The sequence below is a fragment of the Mesoplodon mirus genome (genome assembly GCF_964341445.2).
Source record: "Mesoplodon mirus genome assembly, chromosome: 1".
Lineage (NCBI taxonomy): Eukaryota > Metazoa > Chordata > Mammalia > Artiodactyla > Ziphiidae > Mesoplodon > Mesoplodon mirus.
This window is the reverse complement of record NC_138976.1, coordinates 225081399-225104140: the sequence shown is the minus strand read 5'-3', so window position 1 is coordinate 225104140 and position 22742 is coordinate 225081399. Positions and strand designations below refer to the sequence as shown.

The 22742-nt window shown below is 39.7% G+C and overlaps 1 protein-coding gene across 1 annotated transcript in view; it reads right to left on the bottom strand.

Moving 5' to 3' along the window:
* Nucleotides 1–22742, bottom strand: part of MTMR9 (myotubularin related protein 9) — a 96677-nt gene that overhangs the window by 6666 nt on the left and 67269 nt on the right. The window contains exon 9 of the mRNA XM_082620303.1: nucleotides 5447–5598. Within this exon, the coding sequence (XP_082476429.1) occupies nucleotides 5447–5598 (152 nt within the window). The remainder of the gene's footprint in view (nucleotides 1–5446; nucleotides 5599–22742) is intronic.

Here is a 22742-nt window from a genome sequence, read left to right as displayed (position 1 = left end):
TCTATCAAACATTTAGAGAACAGCTAACACCCATCCTTCTCAAACTCTTCCAAAAAATTACAGAGGAAGGAACACTCCCGAACTCATTCTATGAGGCCACCATCACCCTGATACCAAAACCAGACAAAGATACTACAAAAAAGAAAATTACAGACCAATATCACCGATGAATATAGATGCAAAAATCCTCAACAAAATACTAGCAAACAGAATCCAGCAACACATTAAAAGGATCATACACCATGATCAAGTGGGATTTATCCCAGGGATGCAAGGATTCTTCAATACATGCAAATCAATCAATGTGATACACCATATTAACAAACTGAAGAAGAAAAACCATATGATCATCTCAATAGATGCAGAAAAAGCTTCTGACAAAATTCAACACAAATTTATGATAAAAACTCTCCAGAAAGTGGGCATAGAGGGAACCTACCTCAACATAATAAAGGCCATATACAACAAACCCACAGCAAACATCATTCTCAATGGTGAAAAACTGAAAACATTTCCTCTAAGATCATGAACAAGACAAGGATGTCCACTCTCACCACTCTTATGAACATAGTTTTGGAAGTCCTAGCCACAGCAATCAGAGAAAAAAAAGAAATAAAAGGAATACAAATTAGAAAAGAAGAAGTGAAACTGTCATTGTTTGCAGACGACATGATAGTATACATAGAGAATCCTAAAGATGCTACCAGAAAACTACTAGAGCTAATCAATGAATATGGTAAAGTTACAGGATACAAAATTAATGCACAGAAATCTCTTGCATTCCTATACACTAATGATGAACACTCTGAAAGAGAAATTAAGGAAACACTCCCATTTACCACTCCAACAAAAAGAAAAACATACCTAGGAATAAACCTACCAAGGGAGACAAAAGACCTGTATGCAGAAAACTATAAGACGCTGATGAAAAAGAAATTAAAGATGATATAAACAGATGGAGATGTATACCATGTTCTTAGACTGGAAGAATCAACATTGTGAAAATGACTCTACCACCCAAAGCAATCTACAGATTCAATGCAATCCCTATCAAATTACCAATGGCATTTTTTACAGAATTAGAACAAAAAAATATTAAAATTTGTATGGAAACACAAAAGACCCCTAATAGCCAAAGCAGTCTTGAGGGAAAAAAATGGACCTAGAGGAATCAGACTCCCTGACTTCAGACTACACTACAAAGCTACAGTAATCAAGACAGTATGGTACTGGTAGAAAAACAGAAATATAGATCAATGGAACAGGATAGAAAGCCCAGAGGTAAACCCATGCACCTATGGTCAACTCATCTATGACAGAGGAGACAAGGATATACAATGGAGCAAAGACAGTCTCTTCAATAAGTGGTGCTGGGAAAACTGGACAGCTACATGTAAAATAATGAAATTAGAACACTCACTAACACCATACACTAAAATAAACTCAATATGGATTAGAGACCTAAATGTAAGACTGGACACTATAAAACTGGACACTACAGAGGAAAAAATAGGAAGAACACTCTCTGACAAAAACCACAGCAAGACCTTTTTTGATCCACCTCCTAGAGTAATGGAAATAAAAACAAAAATAAACAAATGGGACCTAATGAAACTTAAAAGCTTTTGCACAGCAAAGGAAACTACAAAGAAGTTGAAAAGACAACCCTCAGAATGGGAGAAAATATTTGCAAATGAATCAATGGACAAAGGATTAATCTCCAAAATATATAAACAGCTCATGCAGCTCAATAGCAAAAAAACAAACAACCCACTCAAAAGGGCAGAAGACCTAAATAGACATTTCTCCGGAGAAGATGTACAGATGGCCAAGAAGCACATGAAAAACTGCTCAACATCACTAATTATTAGAGAAATGCAAATCAAAACTACAATGAGGTATCACTTTACAGCGGTCAGAATGGGTATCGTCAGAAAATCTACAAACAACAAATGCTGGAGAGGGTGTGGAGAAAAGGGAAGCCTCTTGCACTGTTGGTGGGAATATAAATTGATACAGCCACTATGGAGAACAGTATGGAGGTTCCTTAAAAAACTAAAAGTAGAATTACCATATGACCCAGCAATCCCACTACTGGGCATATATGCAGAGAAAACCATAATTCAAAAAGACACATGCACCCCACTGTTCACTGCAGCACTATTTACAATAGCCAGGTCATGGAAGCAACCTAAATGCCCATCAGCAGATGAACAGATAAAGAAGATGTGGTACATATATACAATGGAATATTACTCAGCCATATAAAGGAACGAAACTGAGTCATTTGTTGAGACGTGTATGGATCTAGAGACTGTCATACAGAGTGAAGTAAGTCAGAAAGAGAAAATGAAATACCATATATTAACGCATATATGTGGAACCTAGAAAAATGGTACAGATGAACTGGTTTGCAGGGCAGAAATTGAGACACAGATGTAGAGAAGAAACGTATGGACACCAAGGGGGGAAAGCAGCAGGGGTGGGGTGGGGGTGGAATGAATTGGGAGATTGGGACTGACATGTCTACACTGATGTGTGTAAAATGGATGACTAATAAGTACCTGCTATATAAAAAATAAAAAATAAAAAGAAGAGCAGTCACTATGTACATGCTCATTAATTCTTCAAAAACCCCACAAAGTTATGAAGTAGATCAAAATCCTGTTCTCCGATACATTCAGGAATACAAACTGATCATTTACAATGGGATAAATTTTATAGTTTCACAATACAAATCTTTTCTTTCTTTAAACAATTACAGAACTTTATCCAGACCTGTAAGACCTACATGTGTGAAATCACTTTCACTGTAAAAGTGGCAGTTACACAAAAGCAGAACTACACAGACTGTTATTTAAGAGCCTAAACTTCAGCACTCTCTCTCCCTCTCTGTTACTTAGGAGACAGTCTTCCAATTCTGTAGGCAACTGCTTCTTTCCCCAAATAACAATATTTATCCTTTTATTATGGAGTAAAAGACATTTTCTCCTCTACACAGATGTACGTTAATGATATCAGCCCAAAGTAATGGCTTAAAGATACTCAAGTCAGGAGGCACAAACACCTTCCAGGCTGCAACAAGTCAGCAGCTGGCAAGTTCACAAAGGTTTTATGATTAGAATACTTTACATTAGAATACTTTCCATAAACCAAACTGCCATGCACCCTAGAGAGTCCTTCTGTAATGTGTCCAAATGCTAGATAGAAGGAGAAGATAGAAACAGACTAAAGACTGACCTGTGTTGATTTTTCTATTAAATGAGCTTATTTTTAAAATCCTGTTCTTCAATACAGGAATTACTTAATATTAATGGTTGACTACGATGACTACAATGTAATTATAAACAGTAGAGAGACACTTTAAGGCCCGAGTAGTGTCATTATACAGTCCATATACTTACCATGAGAATATTTTACCTAACATAGGATTTCTTCCAGTTCTAAGTTGAGGAGGTACTAAACATACAGAGAAACCCCTTTCTTAATGGTGTAGGAGGAACCCATTCATATAACAAAAAAATTTTCTTCTATCACATAATCCCTAAACTGTCAATGAGGTTTGGTAAAAACAGGTTAAATCGTCCTTTAGGCCATCAGACTCCCAATTTTGGCTTTCCTCCCAACTAACTAGATTCTTGTTTCAGTTATTAAACATGACAGTGGCTTTTAGGTAAATTGTCCCAGAAGTCTTAAACAAGTAGTACAGCTGTAATCTCTCATTTAAGAGATCACCTGTCCTGCATCTGTGACTATCTAAACACTCAATAAGCAAGGAGAAGTTCTGAGCAGCCCCAAATCCCCAAAGCACTAAAGCTCAGACTCAGAGACCCTGGAGACTGAGGCCACTTTCCTACAATTCTAACTAGGTGACGCCTCGACTGATAAGATTAGAAGAATAAACTGAGGGGGAGGAAGCAGCTAATGACAGCTATGCCTAGCGGAACAAGCCGTGAGAACTGATGGCCGGAGAGGTGACAGAAACAGGCTCGGTCTCAAAACAAGGAAGCAAAGCAACCTGAGACCCTTTTAAACACAACGGGCAGTTTCCACACAAGAATTGCCCTTGAGAGCATAATGTATTAGAACACAGTATACTAACTGACATTTATAGTACTTCAATTTACCAAACAGCTATCATTCCTGTGTGTATGCCTTATATTGTTTAATATAAAGATGAATAAAAATGTACTTACTACCTTCAAATTGGTTAAAAAGAAATTAAATGGTATTTTATAGTCTTTGTTTAATGAATGGATAATATGTTTTAGATAGGTTTTGGTTATTTTTTAAAAAACAAGCTTTAGTATTTAAGGAGATAAGCTTCAAGAATCTGAAAAATTAATGCAGGTAAACACGTTCTTTAGAATAGACATGAAAATTAAGCCTGGATTACTGTTCCACACAAACAGGATATCTGTATTACTGCACTGATGGATGGCATTTATGTACGTTTTATGGAATCTTACTAGAATGACTAGTTCATTACCCCTTCAACAGCCTTCAACAGAACAATCTACCTAATGACTACTTAATAAAGCAAACAGAAACCATCTCCTAGGAGCTTACAGTTTATTCCTGTCCCAACCACCTATCACTTTTCTACGCAAAAAGTAATGTACTTTTCCTCACACCCATTAGGATGGCCTATCAAAGGGGGGAAAAAGCAGAAAATAACAAGCATTGATGAAGATGTGGAGAAACTGGAACCCTTGTTCATTGCTGGTGGGGTTGTAACATGATGCAGTCATTACGGAAAACAGAATTACTGTTCCTCAAAATACTGAACGTAGAATTACCACATGATCCAGCAATTCCACTTCTGGGTACATACCCCAAAGAATGGAAAGCAGGGCCTCAAAGAGATGTTTGCACGCCTATGTGCCAAAATGTGGAGGCAACCCAAGTGCCCACTGACAGATGGATAAACAAAACGTCATGCACACACGCAACGGAAAATTACTCAGCCTTAAAGAGGAAGGAGATCCTGTCCCATGCTACCACATGGATGAGCCTTGAGCACATTAATTATGCTAAGTGAAATAAGCCAGTCACAAAAGGACAAATACTGTATGGTTCCACTTATATGAGGTACCTGGCATAGTCAAATCCAGAGACAGAAAGCAGAAGGGTGGTTGCCTGGGGCTGGAGAGGGGCACTGAGAAGTTGATTGTGGGTACAGAGTTTTAGATTTACAAGATGAAAAGTTCTGGAGACCTGTTTCACAGCAACATGATATACTTAACCATACTGAATTGCACACTCAAAGATGGTTAAGTTGGTAAATTTTGTGTTTTTGTCACAATAAAAAAAAGTAATGTACCTTCTTATCTTGAGAAAATATCTGATATAAACAGCAATATCCATGTACTCATGTACCCACAGGCAGTCAAGAGAACATCCTAGACTATATTAATAAAAGGTTTGCAAAGGATGTGTGGCTTACCCTCCCACAGCTGAAGACTCTGTGGAGCAACCGAAGGCCAGATGACAAGATTGTTGGCTTCAAAGAGAGGGTTGGTGAACTTACTCAGTTCACAGGGCCGGTTGACCCAAGACCATAGAGACATCGTTTTCTGCTGTAGCTTCAACTTGCATCTGATCAAGAAAGAAAATTGCCATTAAAGCAATTAATTTATGACAACCACTATTAAATGCTCCTTCTAATAGGACAATTTCTTTTCTCTGTATGTTAGAGAGCAGAACACAAGACTTTTAGCAGAGCAACAAAATGTAAAATTAAAATATTTGTCAGCATTTTTAACTGTCAACAACATCAAAACAAAGACTGTTTTGCAGGCTTCCAAAGCTGGCAACAAAGAGTTAATCCACCAAGAAGATATAATAATTATACATATATATGTATGTTGCACCCAAGCCACAAAACATAGGAAGCAAAAACTGACATAATGGAACACAGAAACAGACAATTCTCTAATATAGTTGAGGATTTCACTATCCCAGTAACTAGATAGAAGATAAATAAGGAAATACAGGTCTTGAACAAAATGTAAGACAAATATAGAAAACTCTAACCAACAGCAGAACACACATTCTTCTCAAGTGGACATGAAGCATTCTCCAGGCCAGACCACGTGGTAGGCCACAAAACAAAGCTCAATAAATTTTAAAAGACTGAGATCATGCAAAGCATCTTCTTCAACCACAAGGGAATGAAGTTAGAAATTGATAACAGAAGAAAAACTGGAAAATTCATAAGTATGTGGAATTATATAACACACTTTCAAACAACCAATGGTTTAATGAAGACATCACAAGAGAAGTTAGAAAATAGTTACAGATGAATGAAAACAAAAACACAACATGCTAACACAACTCCAGTGAAAGTAATGCTCAGAGGAAAATTTATAGCAAGAACCTATGTTAAAAAGGAAAGATCTCAAATCAATAATCTAACTTTACACCTTAAGGAACTAAACAAAGGAGAGCAAACTAAGCCAATGCTTGCAGAAGGAAGGAAAAACTAAGACTACAGAGGAGACAGACAAAAAAAACATTTTTAAAGAATAACATCAATGAGACCAAAAGTCGGTTCTCTGAAAAGATCAACAAAATTGTTCCTCTGGATAGAATGACAAAGAAAAAGGAAGATGCAAATAACTAAAATCAAAAATGAAAATGGGACATTACTACTGACCTTACAGAAATAAAAAAGATTTTAAAATACTGTTAACAGCACACCAACAAATTAGATAATCTGGATGAAATGGACAAAATTCCTATAAACACAAAAATTACCTAAACTGACTGAAAGAATAAAAAATCTCAACAGACCTATAACAAATAATCTCTCCACAAAGAAAAGTCTAGGACCAGATGGTTTCGCTGGTAAATTCTATCAAATATAAAAGAAAAATGAACACCAATCCTTCTCAAACTCCCCAACAAATAGAAAAGGAAGGAATATTTCCTAACTCATTTTATGAAGCTATTATCACCCTGATGCCAAAGCCAGACAATGATACAAGAAAACTGTAACAGAGGGAGCCCAAGGAAGATGGTGGAAGAGTAAGACGCAGAGATCACCTTCCTCCCCACAGATACACCAGAAATTCATCTACACGTGGAACAACTCCTACAGAACACCTACTGAACGCTGGCAGAAGACCTCAGACCTCCCAAAAGGCAAGAAACTCCCCACATATCTGGATAGGGCAAAAGAAAAAAGAATAAACAGAGACAAAAGGATAGGGACGGGACCTGCACCAGTGAGAGGGAGCCGTGAAGGAGGAAAGGTTTCCACACACTAGGAAGCCCCTTCGCGGGCGGAGACTGCGGGTGGCAGAGGGGGGAAAGCTTCGAAGTAGCGGAGAAGAGCACAGCCACAGTGGTGCAGAGGGCAAAGCGGAGAGGTTCCCGCACAGAGGATCGGTGCCAACCGGCACTCACCAACCCGAGAGGCTTGTCTGCTCGGCCTCCGGGGCAGGCGGGGCTGGGAGCTGAGGCTTGGGCTTCGGTCGGAGCGCAGGGAGAGGACCGGGGTTGGCGGCGTGAACACAGCCTGAAGGGGTTAGTACACCACGGATGGCTGGGAGGGAGTCCGGGAAAAACTCTGGACCTGCCGAAGAGGCAAGAGACTTTTTCTTCCCTCTTTGTTTCCTGGTGCGCGAGGAGAGGGGATTAAGAGCGCTGCTTAAAGGAGCTCCAGAGACAGGAGCGAGCCATGGCTAAAAGCGTGGACCCCAAAGATGGGCATGGGACACTGGGGCTGCTGCTGCCGCTGCCAAAAGGCTTGTATGCGAGCGCAGGTCACTGTCCACACCCCCTTTCCAGGGAGTCTGTGCAGCCCGCCACTGCCAGGGTCCTGGGATCCAGGGACGGATTCCCCAGGAGAGCACATGGCACGCCTCGGGCTAGTGCAACGTCACGCCGGCCTCTGCCGCCGCAGGCTCGCCCCAGACTCCGTACCCCTCCCTCCCCCGGGCCTGAGTGAGCCACAGTCCCTGAAGCGGCTGCTCCTTTAACCCCGTCCTGTCTGAGCAAAGAACAGATGCCCTCCGGCGATCTACATGCAGAGGCGGGGCCAAATCCAAAGATGAGACCCCGGAGCTGTGAGAATAAAGAAGAGAAAGGGAAATCTCTCCCAGCAGCCTCAGAAGCAGCGGATGAAAGCTCCACAAACAACTTGATGTACCCTGCGTCTGTGGAATACTTGAATAGACAACAAATCATCCCAAATTGAGGAGGTAGACTTTGAGAACAAGATTTATGATTTTTTCCCCTTTTCCTCTTTTTGTGAATGTGTATGTGTATGCTTCTGTGTGAGATTCTGTCTGTATAGCTTTGCTTCCACCATTTGTCCCAGGGTTCTATCTGTCCGTTTTTTTTTAATAATTATTTTTTATTTTACTAACCTTATAATATTTTATCATACTTTATTCTATTTTGCTTTATCTTCTCTCTTTTTTTTCTACCTTTCCTCCTCCCCCTCCCACTCTCCCTTCTCCATCCTTCTTCTTCTTATTCTACTACTACTACTAATTCTTATTTCTAATTTTTCTCCCTTTTATTCTGAGCCGGGTAGATGAAAGGCTCTTGGTGCTACAGCCAGGAGTTACTGCTGTACCTCTGAGGTGGGAGAGCCAACTTCAGAAAACTGGTCCACAAGAGACCTCCCAGCTCCACATAATATCAAATGGCAAAAATCTCCCAGAGATCTCCATCTCAACACCAGCACCCAGCTTCACTCAACGACCAGCAAGCTACAGTGCTGGACACCCTATGCCAAACAACTAGCAAGACAGGTACACAACCACACCCATTAGCAGAGAGGCTGCCTAAAACCATAATAAGTCCACAGACACCCCAAAACACACCACCAGACGTGGACCTGCCCACCAGAAAGACAAGATGCAGCCTCATCCACCAGAACACAGGCACTAGTCCCCTCCACCAGGAAGCCTACACAACCCACTGAACCAACCTTAGCCAATGGGGACAGACACCAAAAACAACGAGAACTACGAACCTGCAGCCTGCAAAAAGGAGACCCCAAACACAGTAAGATAAGCAAAATGAGAAGACAGAAAAACACACAGCAGATGAAGGAGCAAGATAAACACCCACCAGACCTAACAAATAAAGAGGAAATAGGCAGTCTACCTGAAAAAGAATTCAGAATAATGACAGTAAAGATGATCCAATATCTTGGAAATACAATAGACAAAATACAAGAAACATTTAACAAGGACCTAGAAGAACTAAAGATGAAACAAGCAACGATGAACAACACAATAAATGAAACTAAAAATACTCTAGATGGGAACAATAGCAGAATAACTGAGGCAGAAGAACGGATAAGTGAGGTGAAATATAAAATAGTGGAAATAACTGATGCAGAGCAAAATAAAGAAAAAAGAATGAAAAGAACAGAGGACAGTCTCAGAGACCTCTGGGACAACATTAAATGCACCAACATTCGAATTATAGGGGTTCCAGAAGAAGAAGAGAAAAAGAAAGGGACTGAGAAAATATTTGAAGAGATTATAGCTGAAAACTTCCCTAATATGGAAAAGGAAATAGTTAATCAAGTCCAGGAGGCACAGAGAGTCCCATACAGAATAAACCCAAGGAGAAATACACCAAGTCACATATTAATCAAACTGTCAAAAATTAAACACAAAGAAAACATATTAAAAGCAACAAGGGAAAAACAACAAATAACACACAAGGGAATCCCCATAAGGTTAACAGCTGATCTTTCAGCAGAAACTCTACAAGCCAGAAGGGACTGGCAGGACATAATTAAAGTGATGAAGGAGAAAAACCTGCAACCAAGATTACTCTACCCAGCAAGGATCTCATTCAGATTTGATGGAGAAATTAAAACCTTTACAGACAAGCAAAAGCTGAGAGAGTTCAGCACCACCAAACCAGCTTTACAACAAATGCTAAAGGAACTTCTCTAGGCAAGAAACACAGGAGAAGGAAAAGACCTACAAGAATGAACCCAAAACAATTAAGAAAATGGGAATAGGAATATACATATCGATAATTACCTTAAATGTAAATGGACCAAATGCACCCACCAAAAGACACAGATTGGCTGAATGGATACAAAAACAAGACCTATATATATCCTGTCTACAAGAGACCCACTTGAGACCTAGAGACACATACAGATTGAAAGTAAGGGGATGGAAAAAGATATTCCATGCAAATGGAAACCAAAAGAAAGCTGGAGTAGCAATTCTCATATCAGACAAAATAGACTTTAAAATAAAGACTTTACAAGAGACAAAGAAAGACACTACATAATGATCAAGGAATCAATCCTAGAAGAAGATATAACAATTGTAAATATTTATGCACCCAACATAGGAGGACCTCAATACATAAGGCAAATACTAACAGCCATAAAAGGGGAAATCAACAGTAACACATTCATAGTAGGGGACTTTAACACCCCACGTTCACCAATGGACAGATCATCCAAAATGAAAATAAAGAAACACAAGCTTTAAATGATACATTAAACAAGATGGACTTAATTGATATTTATAGGACATTCCATCCAAAAACAACAGAATACACATTTTTCTCAAATGCTCATGGAACAATCTCCAGGATAGGTCACATCTTGGGTCACAAATCAAGCCTTGGTAAATTTAAGAAAATTGCAATTGTATCAAGTATCTTTTCCGACCACAGTGCTGTGAGTCTAAATATTAATTACAGGAAAAGACCTGTAAAACATACAAACACATGGAGGCTAAACAATACACTACTTAATAACGAAGTGATCACTGAAGAAATCAAAGAGGAAACCAAAAAATACCTAGAAACAAATGACATGGAGACATGACGACCCAAAATCTATGGGATGCAGCAAAAGCGGTTCTAAGAGGGAAGTTTATAGCAATACAATCCAACCTTAAGAAACAGGAAACATCTTGAGTAAACAACCTGACCTTGCACCTAAAGCAATTAGAGAAAGAAGAACAAAAAACCCCCAAAGTTAGCAGAAGGATAGAATTCATAAAAATCAGATCAGAAATAAATGAAAAAGAAATAAAGGAAACGATAGCAAAGATCAATAAAACTAAAAGCTGGTTCTTTGAGAAGATAAACAAAATTGATAAACCATTAGCCAGACTCATCAAGAAAAAAGGGGAGAAGACTCAAATCAATAGAATTAGAAATGAAAAAGGAGAAGTAACAACTGACACTGCAGAAAATACAAAAGATCATGAGAGGTTACTACAAGCAACTCTATGCCAATAAAATGGACAACCTGGAAGAAATGGACAAATTCTTAGAAATGCACAACCTGCCAAGACTGAATCAGGAAGAAATAGAAAATATGAATAGACCAATCACAAGCTCTGAAATTGAAACTGTGATTAAAAATCTTCCAACAAACAAAAGCCCAGGACCAGATGGCTTCACAGGTGAATTCTATCAAATATTTAGAGAAGAGCTAACACCTATCCTTCTCAAACTCTTCCAACATATAGCAGAGGGAGAAACACTCCCAAACTCATTCTATGAGACCACCATCACCCTGATACCAAAACCAGACAAAGATGTCACAAAGAAAGAAAACTACAGGCCAATATCACTGATGAACATAGATGCAAAAATCCTCAACAATATACTAGGAAACAGAATCCAACAGCACATTGAAAGGATCATACACCATGATCAAGTGGGGTTTATTCCAGGAGTGCAAGGATTCTTCAATATATGCAAATCAATCAACGTGATACACCATATTAACAAATTGAAGGAGAAACACCATATAATCATCTCAGTAGATGCAGAGAAAGCTTTCGACAAAATTCAACACCCATTTATGATAAAAACCCTGCAGAAAGTAGGCATAGAGGGAACTTTCCTCAACATAATAAAGGCCATATATGACAAACCCACAGCCAACATCGTCCTCAATGGTGAAAAACTGAAACCATTTCCACCAAGAGCAGGAACAAGACAAGGTTGCCCACTCTCACCACTCTTATTCAACATAGTTTTGGAAGTTTTAGCCACAGCACTCAGAGAAGAAAAGGAAATAAAAGGAATCCAAATGGGAAAACAAGAAGTAAAGCTGTCACTGTTTGCAGATGACATGATACTATACAGAGAGAATCCTAAAGATGCTACCAGAAAACTACTAGAGCTAATCAATGAATTTGGTAAAGTAGCAGGATACAAAATTAATGCATAGAAATCTCTGGCATTCCTGTACACTAATGATGAAAAACCTGAAAGTGAAATCAAGAAAACACTCCCATTTACCATTGCAACAAAAAGAATAAAATATCTAGGAATAAACCTACCTAAGGAGACAAAAGACCTGTATGCAGAAAATTATAAAACACTGATGAAAGAAATTAAAGATGATACAAATAGATGGAGTGATATACCATGTTCCTGGATTGGAAGAATCAACATTGTGAAACTGACTCTACTACCCAAAGCAATCTACAGATTCAAGGCAATCCCTATCAAATTACCACTGGCATTTTTCACAGAACTAGAACAATAAATTTCTCAATTTGTATGGAAACACAAAAGACTCCGAATAGCAAAAGCAATCTTGAGAACGAAAAATGCAGCTGGAGGAATCATGCTCCCTGACTTCAGACTATACTACAAAGCTACAGTAATCAAGACAGTATGGTACTGGCACAAAAACAGAAAGATAGATCAATGGAACAGGATAGAAAGCCCAGAGATAAACCCACGCACATATGGTCACCTTATCTTTGATAAAGGAGGCAGGAATATACAGTGGAGAAAGGACAGCCTCTTCAATAAGTGCTGCTGGGAAAACTGGACAGGTACATGTAAAAGTATGAGATTAGATCATTCCCTAACGCCATACACAAAAATAAGCTCAAAATGGATTAAAGACCTAAATGTAAGGCCAGAAACTATCAAACTCTTAGAGGAAAACATAGGCAGAACACTCTATGACATAAATCACAGCAAGATCCTTTTTTTTTTTTCCTTGCTGCGTTTTTTTTATTTTTTCATTTACGCTTCTATATCATACGCTAATAGTTTAGGGTAACCTCAGGTTAGTTTTAGGTCCACTCTTTACGTAAATGTTGATGTACTGCATACGCAACTTTTTTTTTTTTTTTAGTTTCTGCTTTATAACAAAGTGAATGAGTCATACATATACATCTCAGCAAGATCCTTTTGGACCCACCTCCTAGAGAAATGGAAATAAAAACAAAAATAAACAAATAGGACCTAATGAAACTTCAAAGCTTTTGCACAGCAAAAGAAACCATAAACAAGACCAAAGGACAACCCTCAAAATGGGAGAAAATATTTGCAAATGAAGCAACTGACAAAGGATTAATCTCCAAAATTTATAAGCAGCTCATGCAGCTCAATAGCAAAAAAACAAACAACCCAATCCAAAAATGGGCAGAAGACCTAAATAGACATTTCTCCAAAGAAGATATACAGACTGCCAACAAACACATGAAAGAATGCTCAACATCATTAATCATTAGAGAAATGCAAATCAAAACTACAATGAGATATCAGCTCACACCAGTCAGAATGCCCATCATCAAGAAATCTAGAAACAATAAATGCTGGAGAGGGTGTGGAGAAAAGGGAACACTCTTGCACTGCTGGTGGGAATGTGAATTGGTACAGCCACTATGGAGAACAGTATGGAGGTTCCTTAAACAACTACAAATACAACTACCATATGACCCAGCAATCCCACTACTGGGCATATACCCTGAGAAAACCATAATTCAAAAAGAGTCATGTACCAAAATGTTCACTGCAGCTCTATTTACAATAGCCCAGAGATGGAAACAACCTAAGTGTCCATCATCGGATGAATGGATAAAGAAGATGTGGCACATATATACAATGGAATATTACTCAGCCATAAAAAGAAATGAAATTGAGCTATTTATAATGAGGTGGATAGACCTAGAGTCTGTCATACAGAGTGAAGTAAGTCAGAAAGAGAAAGACAAATACTGTATGCTAACACATATATATGGAATTTAAGAAAAAAAATGTCATGAAGAACCTAGGGGTAAAACAGGAATAAAGACACAGACCTACTTGAGAATGGACTTGAGGATATGGGGAGCGGAAGGGTAAGCTGTGACAAAGTGAGGGAGAGTGGCATGGACATATATACACTACTAAATGTAAGGTAGATAGCTAGTTGGAAGCAGCCGCATAGCACAGGAAGATCAGCTTGGTGCTTTGTGACTGCCTGGAGGGGTGGGATAGGGAGGGTGGGAGGGAGGGAGACGCAAGAGTGAAGGGATATGGGAACAGATGTATATGTATGACTGATTCACTTTGTTATAAAACAGAGACTAATACACCATTGTGAAGCAATTATATTCCAATAAAGTTGTAAAAAAGAAAGAAAGAAAGAAAACTGTAACAGGCCAATGTCCCTTACAAATATAGATGCAAAAATTCTCAACTACTAGCAAACCAAATACAACAGCACACTGAAAGGATTATATACCATGACTAAGCAAGATTTATCCTAAGTATACAAGAGTGGTTCAACATAAGAAAATCAATGAATGTAATACACCATATCAATAGAACAAAGGGAAAAAAACCACATGATCATTGCAATTAATGCAGAAAAAGCAGGTGACAGAACATCTTTTCATGATAAAAACACTCAATAAATCAGGAATAGAAGGGAACTTCCGGACCCTGGGAAGATGGCGGAAGAGTAAGACGCGATCACCTTCCTCCCCACAGATACATCAGAAATTCATCTACACGTGGAACTCCTACAGAACACCTACTGAACGCTGACAGAAGACCTCAGACCCCCCAAAAGGCAAGAAACTCCCCACATACCTGGGTAGGGCAAAAGGAAAAAGAATAAACAGAGACAAAAGGATAGGGACGGGACCTGCACCAGTGGGAGGGAGCCGTGAAGGAGGAAAGGTTTCCACACACTACAAGGCCCTTCGCGGGCGGAGACTGCGGGTGGCGGAGGGGGGAGCTTCGGAGCCGCGGAGGAGAGCACAGCCACAGGGGTGCGGAGGGCAAAGTGGAGAGATTCCGGCACAGAGGACCGATGCCCTCAGGCACACACCAGCCCGAGAGGCTTGTCTGCTCGGCCGCCGGGGCAGGCGGGGCTGGGAGCTGAGGCTCGGGTATTGGCTTTCAGTCGGAGCGCAGGGAGAGGACTGGGGCTGGCGGCAGGAAGAGAGCCTGAAGGGGTTAGTGCACCACGGCTAGCCCGGAGGGAGTCCGGGGAAAGGGTCTGGAGCTGCCGAAGAGGCAAGAGGCTTTTTCTTCCCTTTTGTTGCCTGGTGAGCGAGGAGAGGGCATTAAGAGGGCTGCTTGGGGAAGCGCCGGAGACGGGCGCGAGCCGCGGCTAAAGGCACGGACCCCAGAGACGGGCGTGGGACGCTGGGGCGCCTGCTGCTGCCGCCGCCGCGGGGCCTGTGTGCGAGTACGGGTCACTGTCCGCCCCACCTTCCGGGGAGCCTGTGCACCCCGCCACTGCCGGGGTCCCGAGACCCGGGGACGGCTTTCCCGGGAAAGCGCACGGAGCGCCACGGGCTGCTGCAACGTCACGCCAGCCTCTGCCACCGCAGGCCCGCCCCACTCTGCGCGCCCCTCCCTCCCCTCTGCCTGAGTGAGCCAGAGCCCCCGCATCAGCAGCTCCTTTAAACCCGTCCTGTCTGAGCGAAGAACGGACGCCCTCCGGCGACCTACGCGCAGAGGCGGGGCCAGGTCCAAGGCTGAGACCCGGGAGCTGTGAGAGCAGAGACAGGGAAATCTCTCTGTGCAGCCTCGGAGGCAGCGGATTAAAGCTCCACGGTCCATTTGATGTGCCCTGCTGTCTGTGGAGTGCATGAATGGACAGCGAATCATCCCAAATTGAGGAAGTGGACTTTGAGGACAAGATTTAAGACTTTCCCCCCTTTTCCTCTTTTTACAACGAATTATCCCAAATTAAGGAGGTGCACTTAGCAAGATTTCAGACTTCTCGCCCTTTTCCTCTTTTTACAACGAAGTATCCCAAATTGAGGAGGTGGACTTGGAGAGCAAGATTTTTGATTTTTCCCCCTGCTCTCTTTTTGTGAATGTGTATGTGTAATCTTCTGTGTAAGATTCTCTCTGTATAGCTTTGCTTCCACCATATGTCCCAGGGTTCTATCGTTCCGTTTTTTTTTAATATTTACTTTTTAATTTTAATAACGCTACTATATTTCATACTTTATTCTATTTTACTTTACCTGCTCTTTCTTTTTTTCCTACCTTCCCTTCCTCCCTGCCTCCCTCCGCCCCTCCTTTCCTTCTTTCTCTCTTTCTTTCCTTCTTCCCTCTCTCCCTCCCTTCTTCCTTTCACTCTTTCTTTTTCTTTCCTTTCTCCCTCCCGTCTTTCTTTCTTTCCTTCCTCCCTCCCTTCTTCCATTCACTCTTCCTTTTTCTTTCATTCCTCCCTCTCTCCCTCCTTTCTTTCTTCCTTCCTTCCTTCCTTTCTTTCTCTCTCTCTTTCTTTCTTCTACTAATTCTTTCTTTCTACTTTTTCTCCCTTTTATTCTGAGCCGGGTAGATGAAAGGCTCTTGGTGCTGCAGCCAGGAGTCAGTGCTGTGCCTCTGAAGTGGGAGAGCCAACGTCAGGACACGGGTCCACAAGAGACCACCCAGCTCCACATAATATCAAGCAGCGAAAATCTCCCAGAGATCTCCATCTCAACACCAGCACCCAGCTTCAGTCAACGACCAGCAAACTACAGTGCTGGTAACCCTATGCCAAGCAACTAGCAAGGCAGGAACACAACCCCACCCATTAACAGAGAAGCTGCCTAAAAACATAATAAGGCCACAGGCACCCCAAAACACACCAGCAGGCGTGGACCTGTCCACCAGAAAGACAAGATCGAGCCTCAACCACCAGAACACAGGCTCTAGTCCCCCCCACCAGGAAGCCTACACAACCTATTGAAACAACCTTAGCCAATGGGGACAGACACCAAAAACAACAGGAACTACGAATCTGCAGCCTGCAAAAAGGAGACCCCAAACACAGTAAGATAAGCAAAATGAGAAGACAGAAAAACACACAGCAGGTGAAGGAGCAAGATAAACACCTACCAGACCTAACAAATGAAGAGGTAATAGGCAGTCTACCTGAAAAAGAATTCAGAATAATGATAGTAAAGATGATCCAAGATTCTATTTCCAAAATCCAAAATCCTGGAAATAGAATAGACAAAATGCAAGAAACAGTTAACAAGGACCTAGAAGAACTAAAGATGAATCAAGCATCGATTAAAAACACAATAAATGAAGTAAAAAATACTCTAGATGGGAACAATAGCAGAATAACTGAGGCAGAAGAACGGATAAGTGAGGTGAAATATAAAATAGTGGAAATAACTGATGCAGAGCAAAATAAAGAAAAAAGAATGAAAAGAACAGAGGACAGTCTCAGAGACCTCTGGGACAACATTAAATGCACCAACATTCGAATTATAGGGGTTCCAGAAGAAGAAGAGAAAAAGAAAGGGACTGAGAAAATATTTGAAGAGATTATAGTTGAAAACTTCCCTAATATGGGAAAGGAAATAGTTAATCAAGTCCAGGAGGCACAGAGAGTCCCATACAGAATAAATCCAAGGAGAAATACGCCAAGACACATATTAATCAAACTGTCAAAAATTAAACACAAAGAAATCATATTAAAAGCAGCAAGGGAAAAAAAAACAAATAACACACAAGGGAATCCCCATCAAGTTAACAGCTGATCTCTCAGCAGAAACTCTACAAGCCAGAAGGGAGTGGCAGGACATAATTAAAGTGATGAAGGAGAGAAACCTGCAACCAAGATTACTCTGCCCAGCAAGGATCTCATTCAGATTTGATGGAGAAATTAAAACCTTTACAGACAAGCAAAAGCTGAGAGAGTTCAGCACCACCAAACCAGCTTTACAACAAATGCTAAAGGAACTTCTCTAGGCAAGAAACACAACAGAAGGAATATACCTACAATAACGAACCCAAAGCAATTAAGGAAATGGGAATAGGAACATACATATCAATAATTACCTTAAATGTAAATGGACTAAATGCTCCCACCAAAAGACACAGAGTGGCTGAATGGATACAAAAACAAGACCCATATATATGCTGTCTACAAGAGACCCACTTCAGACCTAGAGACACATACAGACTGAAAGTAAGGGGATGGAAAAAGATATTCCATGCAAATGAAAATCAAAAGAAAGCTGGAGTAGCAATTCTTGTATCAGACAAAATAGACTTTAAAATAAAGACTATTAGAAGAGACAAAGAAGGACACTACATAATGATAAAGGGATCGATCCAGGAAGAAGATATAACAATGGTAAATATTTATGCACACAACATAGGAGCACCTCAATACATAAGGCAAATACTAACAGCCATAAAAGGGGAAATCGACAGTAACACAATCATAGTAGGGGACTTTAACACCCCACTTTCACCAATGGACAGATCATCCAAAATGAAAATAAATAAGGAAACACAAGCTTTAAATGATACATTAAACAAGATGGACTTAATTGATATTTATAGGACATTCCATCCAAAAACAACAGAATACACATTTTTCTCAAGTGCTCATGGAACATTCTCCAGGATAGATCATCTCTTGCGTCACAAATCAAGCCTTGGTAAATTTAAGAAAATTGAAATTGTATCAAGTATCTTTTCCGACCACAATACTATGAGACTAGACATCAATTACAGGAAAAGATCTGTAAAAAATACAAACACATGGAGGCTAAACAATACCCTACTCAATAACGAAGTGATCACTGAAGAAATCAAAGAGGAAATTAAAAAATACCTAGAAACAAATGACAATGGAGACACGACGACCCAAAACCTATGGGACTCAGCAAAAGCAGTTCTAAGGGGGAAGTTTATAGCAATACAATCCCACCTTAAGAAACAGGAAATATCTCGAGCAAACAACCTGACCCTGCACCTAAAGCAATTAGAGAAAGAAGAACAAAAAACCCCCAAAGCTAGCAGAAGGAAAGAAATCATAAAGATCAGATCAGAAATAAATGAAAAAGAAATGAAGGAAACGATAGCAAAGATCAATAAAACTAAAAGCTGGTTCTTTGAGAAGATAAACAAAATTGATAAACCATTAGCCAGACTCATCAAGAAAAAAAGGGAGAAGACTCAAATCAATAGAATTAGAAATGAAAAAGGAGAAGTAACAACTGACTGCAGAAATACAAAAGATCATGAGAGATTACTACAAGCAACTCTATGCCAATAAAAGGGACAACCTGGAAGAAATGGACAAATTCTTAGAAATGCACAACCTGCCAAGACTGAATCAGGAAGAAATAGAAAATATGAATAGACCAATCACAAGCTCTGAAATTGAAACTGTGATTAAAAATCTTCCAACAAACAAAAGCCCAGGACCAGATGGCTTCACAGGCGAATTCTATCAAACATTTAGAGAAGAGCTAACACCCATCCTTCTCAAACTCTTCCAAACAATTTCAGAGGAAGGAACACTCCCAAACTCATTCTATGAGGACACCATCACCTTGATACCAAAACCAGGCAAGGATGTCACAAAGAAAAAAAACTACAGGCCAATATCACTGATGAACATAGATGCAAAAATCCTCAACAAAATACTAGCAAACAGAATCAAACAGCACATTAAAAGGATCATACACCATGATCAAGTGGGGTTTATTCCAGGAATGCAAGGATTCTTCAATATACGTAAATCAATCAATGTGATACACCATATTAACAAGTTGAAGGAGAAAAACCATATGATCATCTCAATAGATGCAGAGAAAGCTTTCGACAAAATTCAACACCCATTTATGATAAAAACCCTGCAGAAAGTAGGCATAGAGGGAACTTTCCCAACATAATAAAGGCCATATATGACAAACCCACAGCCAACATTGTCCTCAATGGTGAAAAACTGAAACCATTTCCACTAAGATCAGGAACAAGACAAGGCTGCCCACTCTCACCACTCTTATTCAAAATCGTTTTGGAAGTTTTAGCCACAGGAACCAGAGAAGAAAAGGAAATAAAAGGAATCCAAATGGGAAAAGAAGAAGTAAAGCTGTCACTGTTTGCAGATGACATGATACTATACATAGAGAATACTAAAGATGCTACCAGAAAACTACTAGAGCTAATCAATGAATTTGGTAAAGTAGCAGGATACAAAATTAATGCACAGAAATCTCTGGCATTCCTGTACACTAATGATGAAAAATCTGAAAATGAAATCAAGAAAACACTCCCATTTACCATTGCAACAAAAAGAATAAAATATCTAGGAATAAAGCTACCTAAGGAGATAAAAGACCTGTATGCAGAAAATTATAAGACACTAATGAAAGAAATTAAAGATGATACAAATAGATGGAGAGATATACCATGCTCCTGGATTGGAAGAATCAATATTGGGAAAATGACTCTACTACCCAAAGCAATCTACAGATTCAATGCAATCCCTATCAAACTACCACTGGCATTTTTCACAGAACTAGAACAAAAAACTTCAAAATTTGTTTGGAGAAACAAAGGACCCCGAATAGCCAAAACAATCTTGAGAACGAAAAGCGGAGCTGGAGGAATCAGGCTCCCTGACTTCAGACTATACTACAAAGCTACAGTAATCAAGACAGTGTGGTACTGGCACAAAAACAGAAAGATAGATCAATGGAACAGGATAGAAAGCCCAGAGATAAACCCACACACATATGGTCAACTTATCTTTGATAAAGGAGGCAGGAATGTACAGTGGAGAAAGGACAGCCTCTTCAATAAGTGCTGCTGGGAAAACTGCACAGGGACATGTAAAAGTATGAGATTAGATCATTCCCTAACACCATACACAAAAATAAGCTCAAAATGGATTAAAGACCTAAATGTAAGGCCAGAAACTATCAAACTCTTAGAGGAAAACATAGGCAGAACACTCTATGACATAAATCACAGCAAGATCCTTTTGGACCCACCTCCTAGAGAAATGGAAATAAAAACAAAGATAAACAAATGGGACCTAATGAAACTTCAAAGCTTTTGCACAGCAAAGGAAACCATAAAGACCAAAAGACAACCCTCAGAATGGGAGAAAATATTTGCAAATGAAGCAACTGACAAAGGATTAATCTCCAAAATTTATAAACAGCTCATGCAGCTCAATAGCAAAAAAACAAACAATGCAATCCAAAAATGGGCAGAAGACTTAAATAGGCATTTCTCCAAAGAAGATATACAGGCTGCCAACAAACACATGAAAGAATGCTCAACATCATTAATCATTAGAGAAATGCAAATCAAAACTACAATGAGATATCAGCTCACACCAGTCAGAATGCCCATCATCAAGAAATCTAGAAACAATAAATGCTGGAGAGGGTGTGGAGAAAAGGGAACACTCTTGCACTGCTGGTGGGAATGTGAATTGGTACAGCCACTATGGAGAACAGTATGGAGGTTCCTTAAACAACTACAAATACAACTAGCATATGACCCAGCAATCCCACTACTAGGCATATACCCTGAGAAAACCATAATTCAAAAAGAGACATGTACCAAAATGTTCATTGCAGCTCTATTCACAATAGCCCGGAGATGGAAACAACCTAAGTGTCCATCATCGGATGAATGGATAAAGAAGACGTGGCACATATATACAATGGAATATTACTCAGCCATAAAAAGAAACGAAACTGAGCTATTTGTAATGAGGTGGATAGACCTAGAGTCTGTCATACAGAGTGAAGTAAGTCAGAAAGAGAAAGACAAATACCGTATGCTAACACATATATATGGAATTTAAAAAAAAATGTCATGAAGAACCTAGGGGTAAAACGGGAATAAAGACACAGACCTACTTGAGAATGGACTTGAGGATATGGGGAGGGGGAAGGGTAAGCTGTGACAAAGCGAAAGAGAGGCATGGACATATATACACTACCAAACGTAAGGTAGATAGATAGTGGGAAGCAGCCGCATAGCACATGGAGATCAGCTCGGTGCTTTGTGACCGCCTGGAGGGGTGGGATGGGGAGGGTGGGAGGGAGGGAGATGCATGAGGGAAGGGATGTGGGAACAGATGTATATGTATGACTGATTCACTTTGTTATAAAGCAGAAACCAATAAAAAAAATTAAATTAACAAAATAAATAAATAAAGGGGGAAAAAAGGAAAAAAAAAAAAAGAAGGGAACTTCCTCAACATGGTAAAGGGTACTTATGAAAAAAAAAAAACACAGCTAACATCATACTCAACATCACACTCGTGAAAGACTGAAAGCTTTCTCCCTAAGATCAGGAATAAAACAAGAGTGCCTGTTTTCACCACTGCCATTCAATGCTGTACTGGAAATTCATTAGACATGAAAAAGAAAGAAAACACATCCAAAGTAGAAAGGAAGACGTACAATGATTTCTACTTGCAAATAACATGATCCTATGCATAGACAATCCCAAAGAATCCACACACACACACAAACTACTACAGCTAATAAATAAATATGGCAAAACTGCAGGGTACAAGATAGACACACAAAAACAGTCATGTTTCTATATGCCAGCAGTGAATACTCCAAAAAAATTAAGAAAACAATTCCATTTACAACAGCATTCAAAATATTAAACTACCAAGAATAAATTTAACTGAAGAGGTAAAATATTTGTATACTGAAAACTATAAAATATTGCTGAAAGGAATTAAAGACCTAAATAAATGGAAA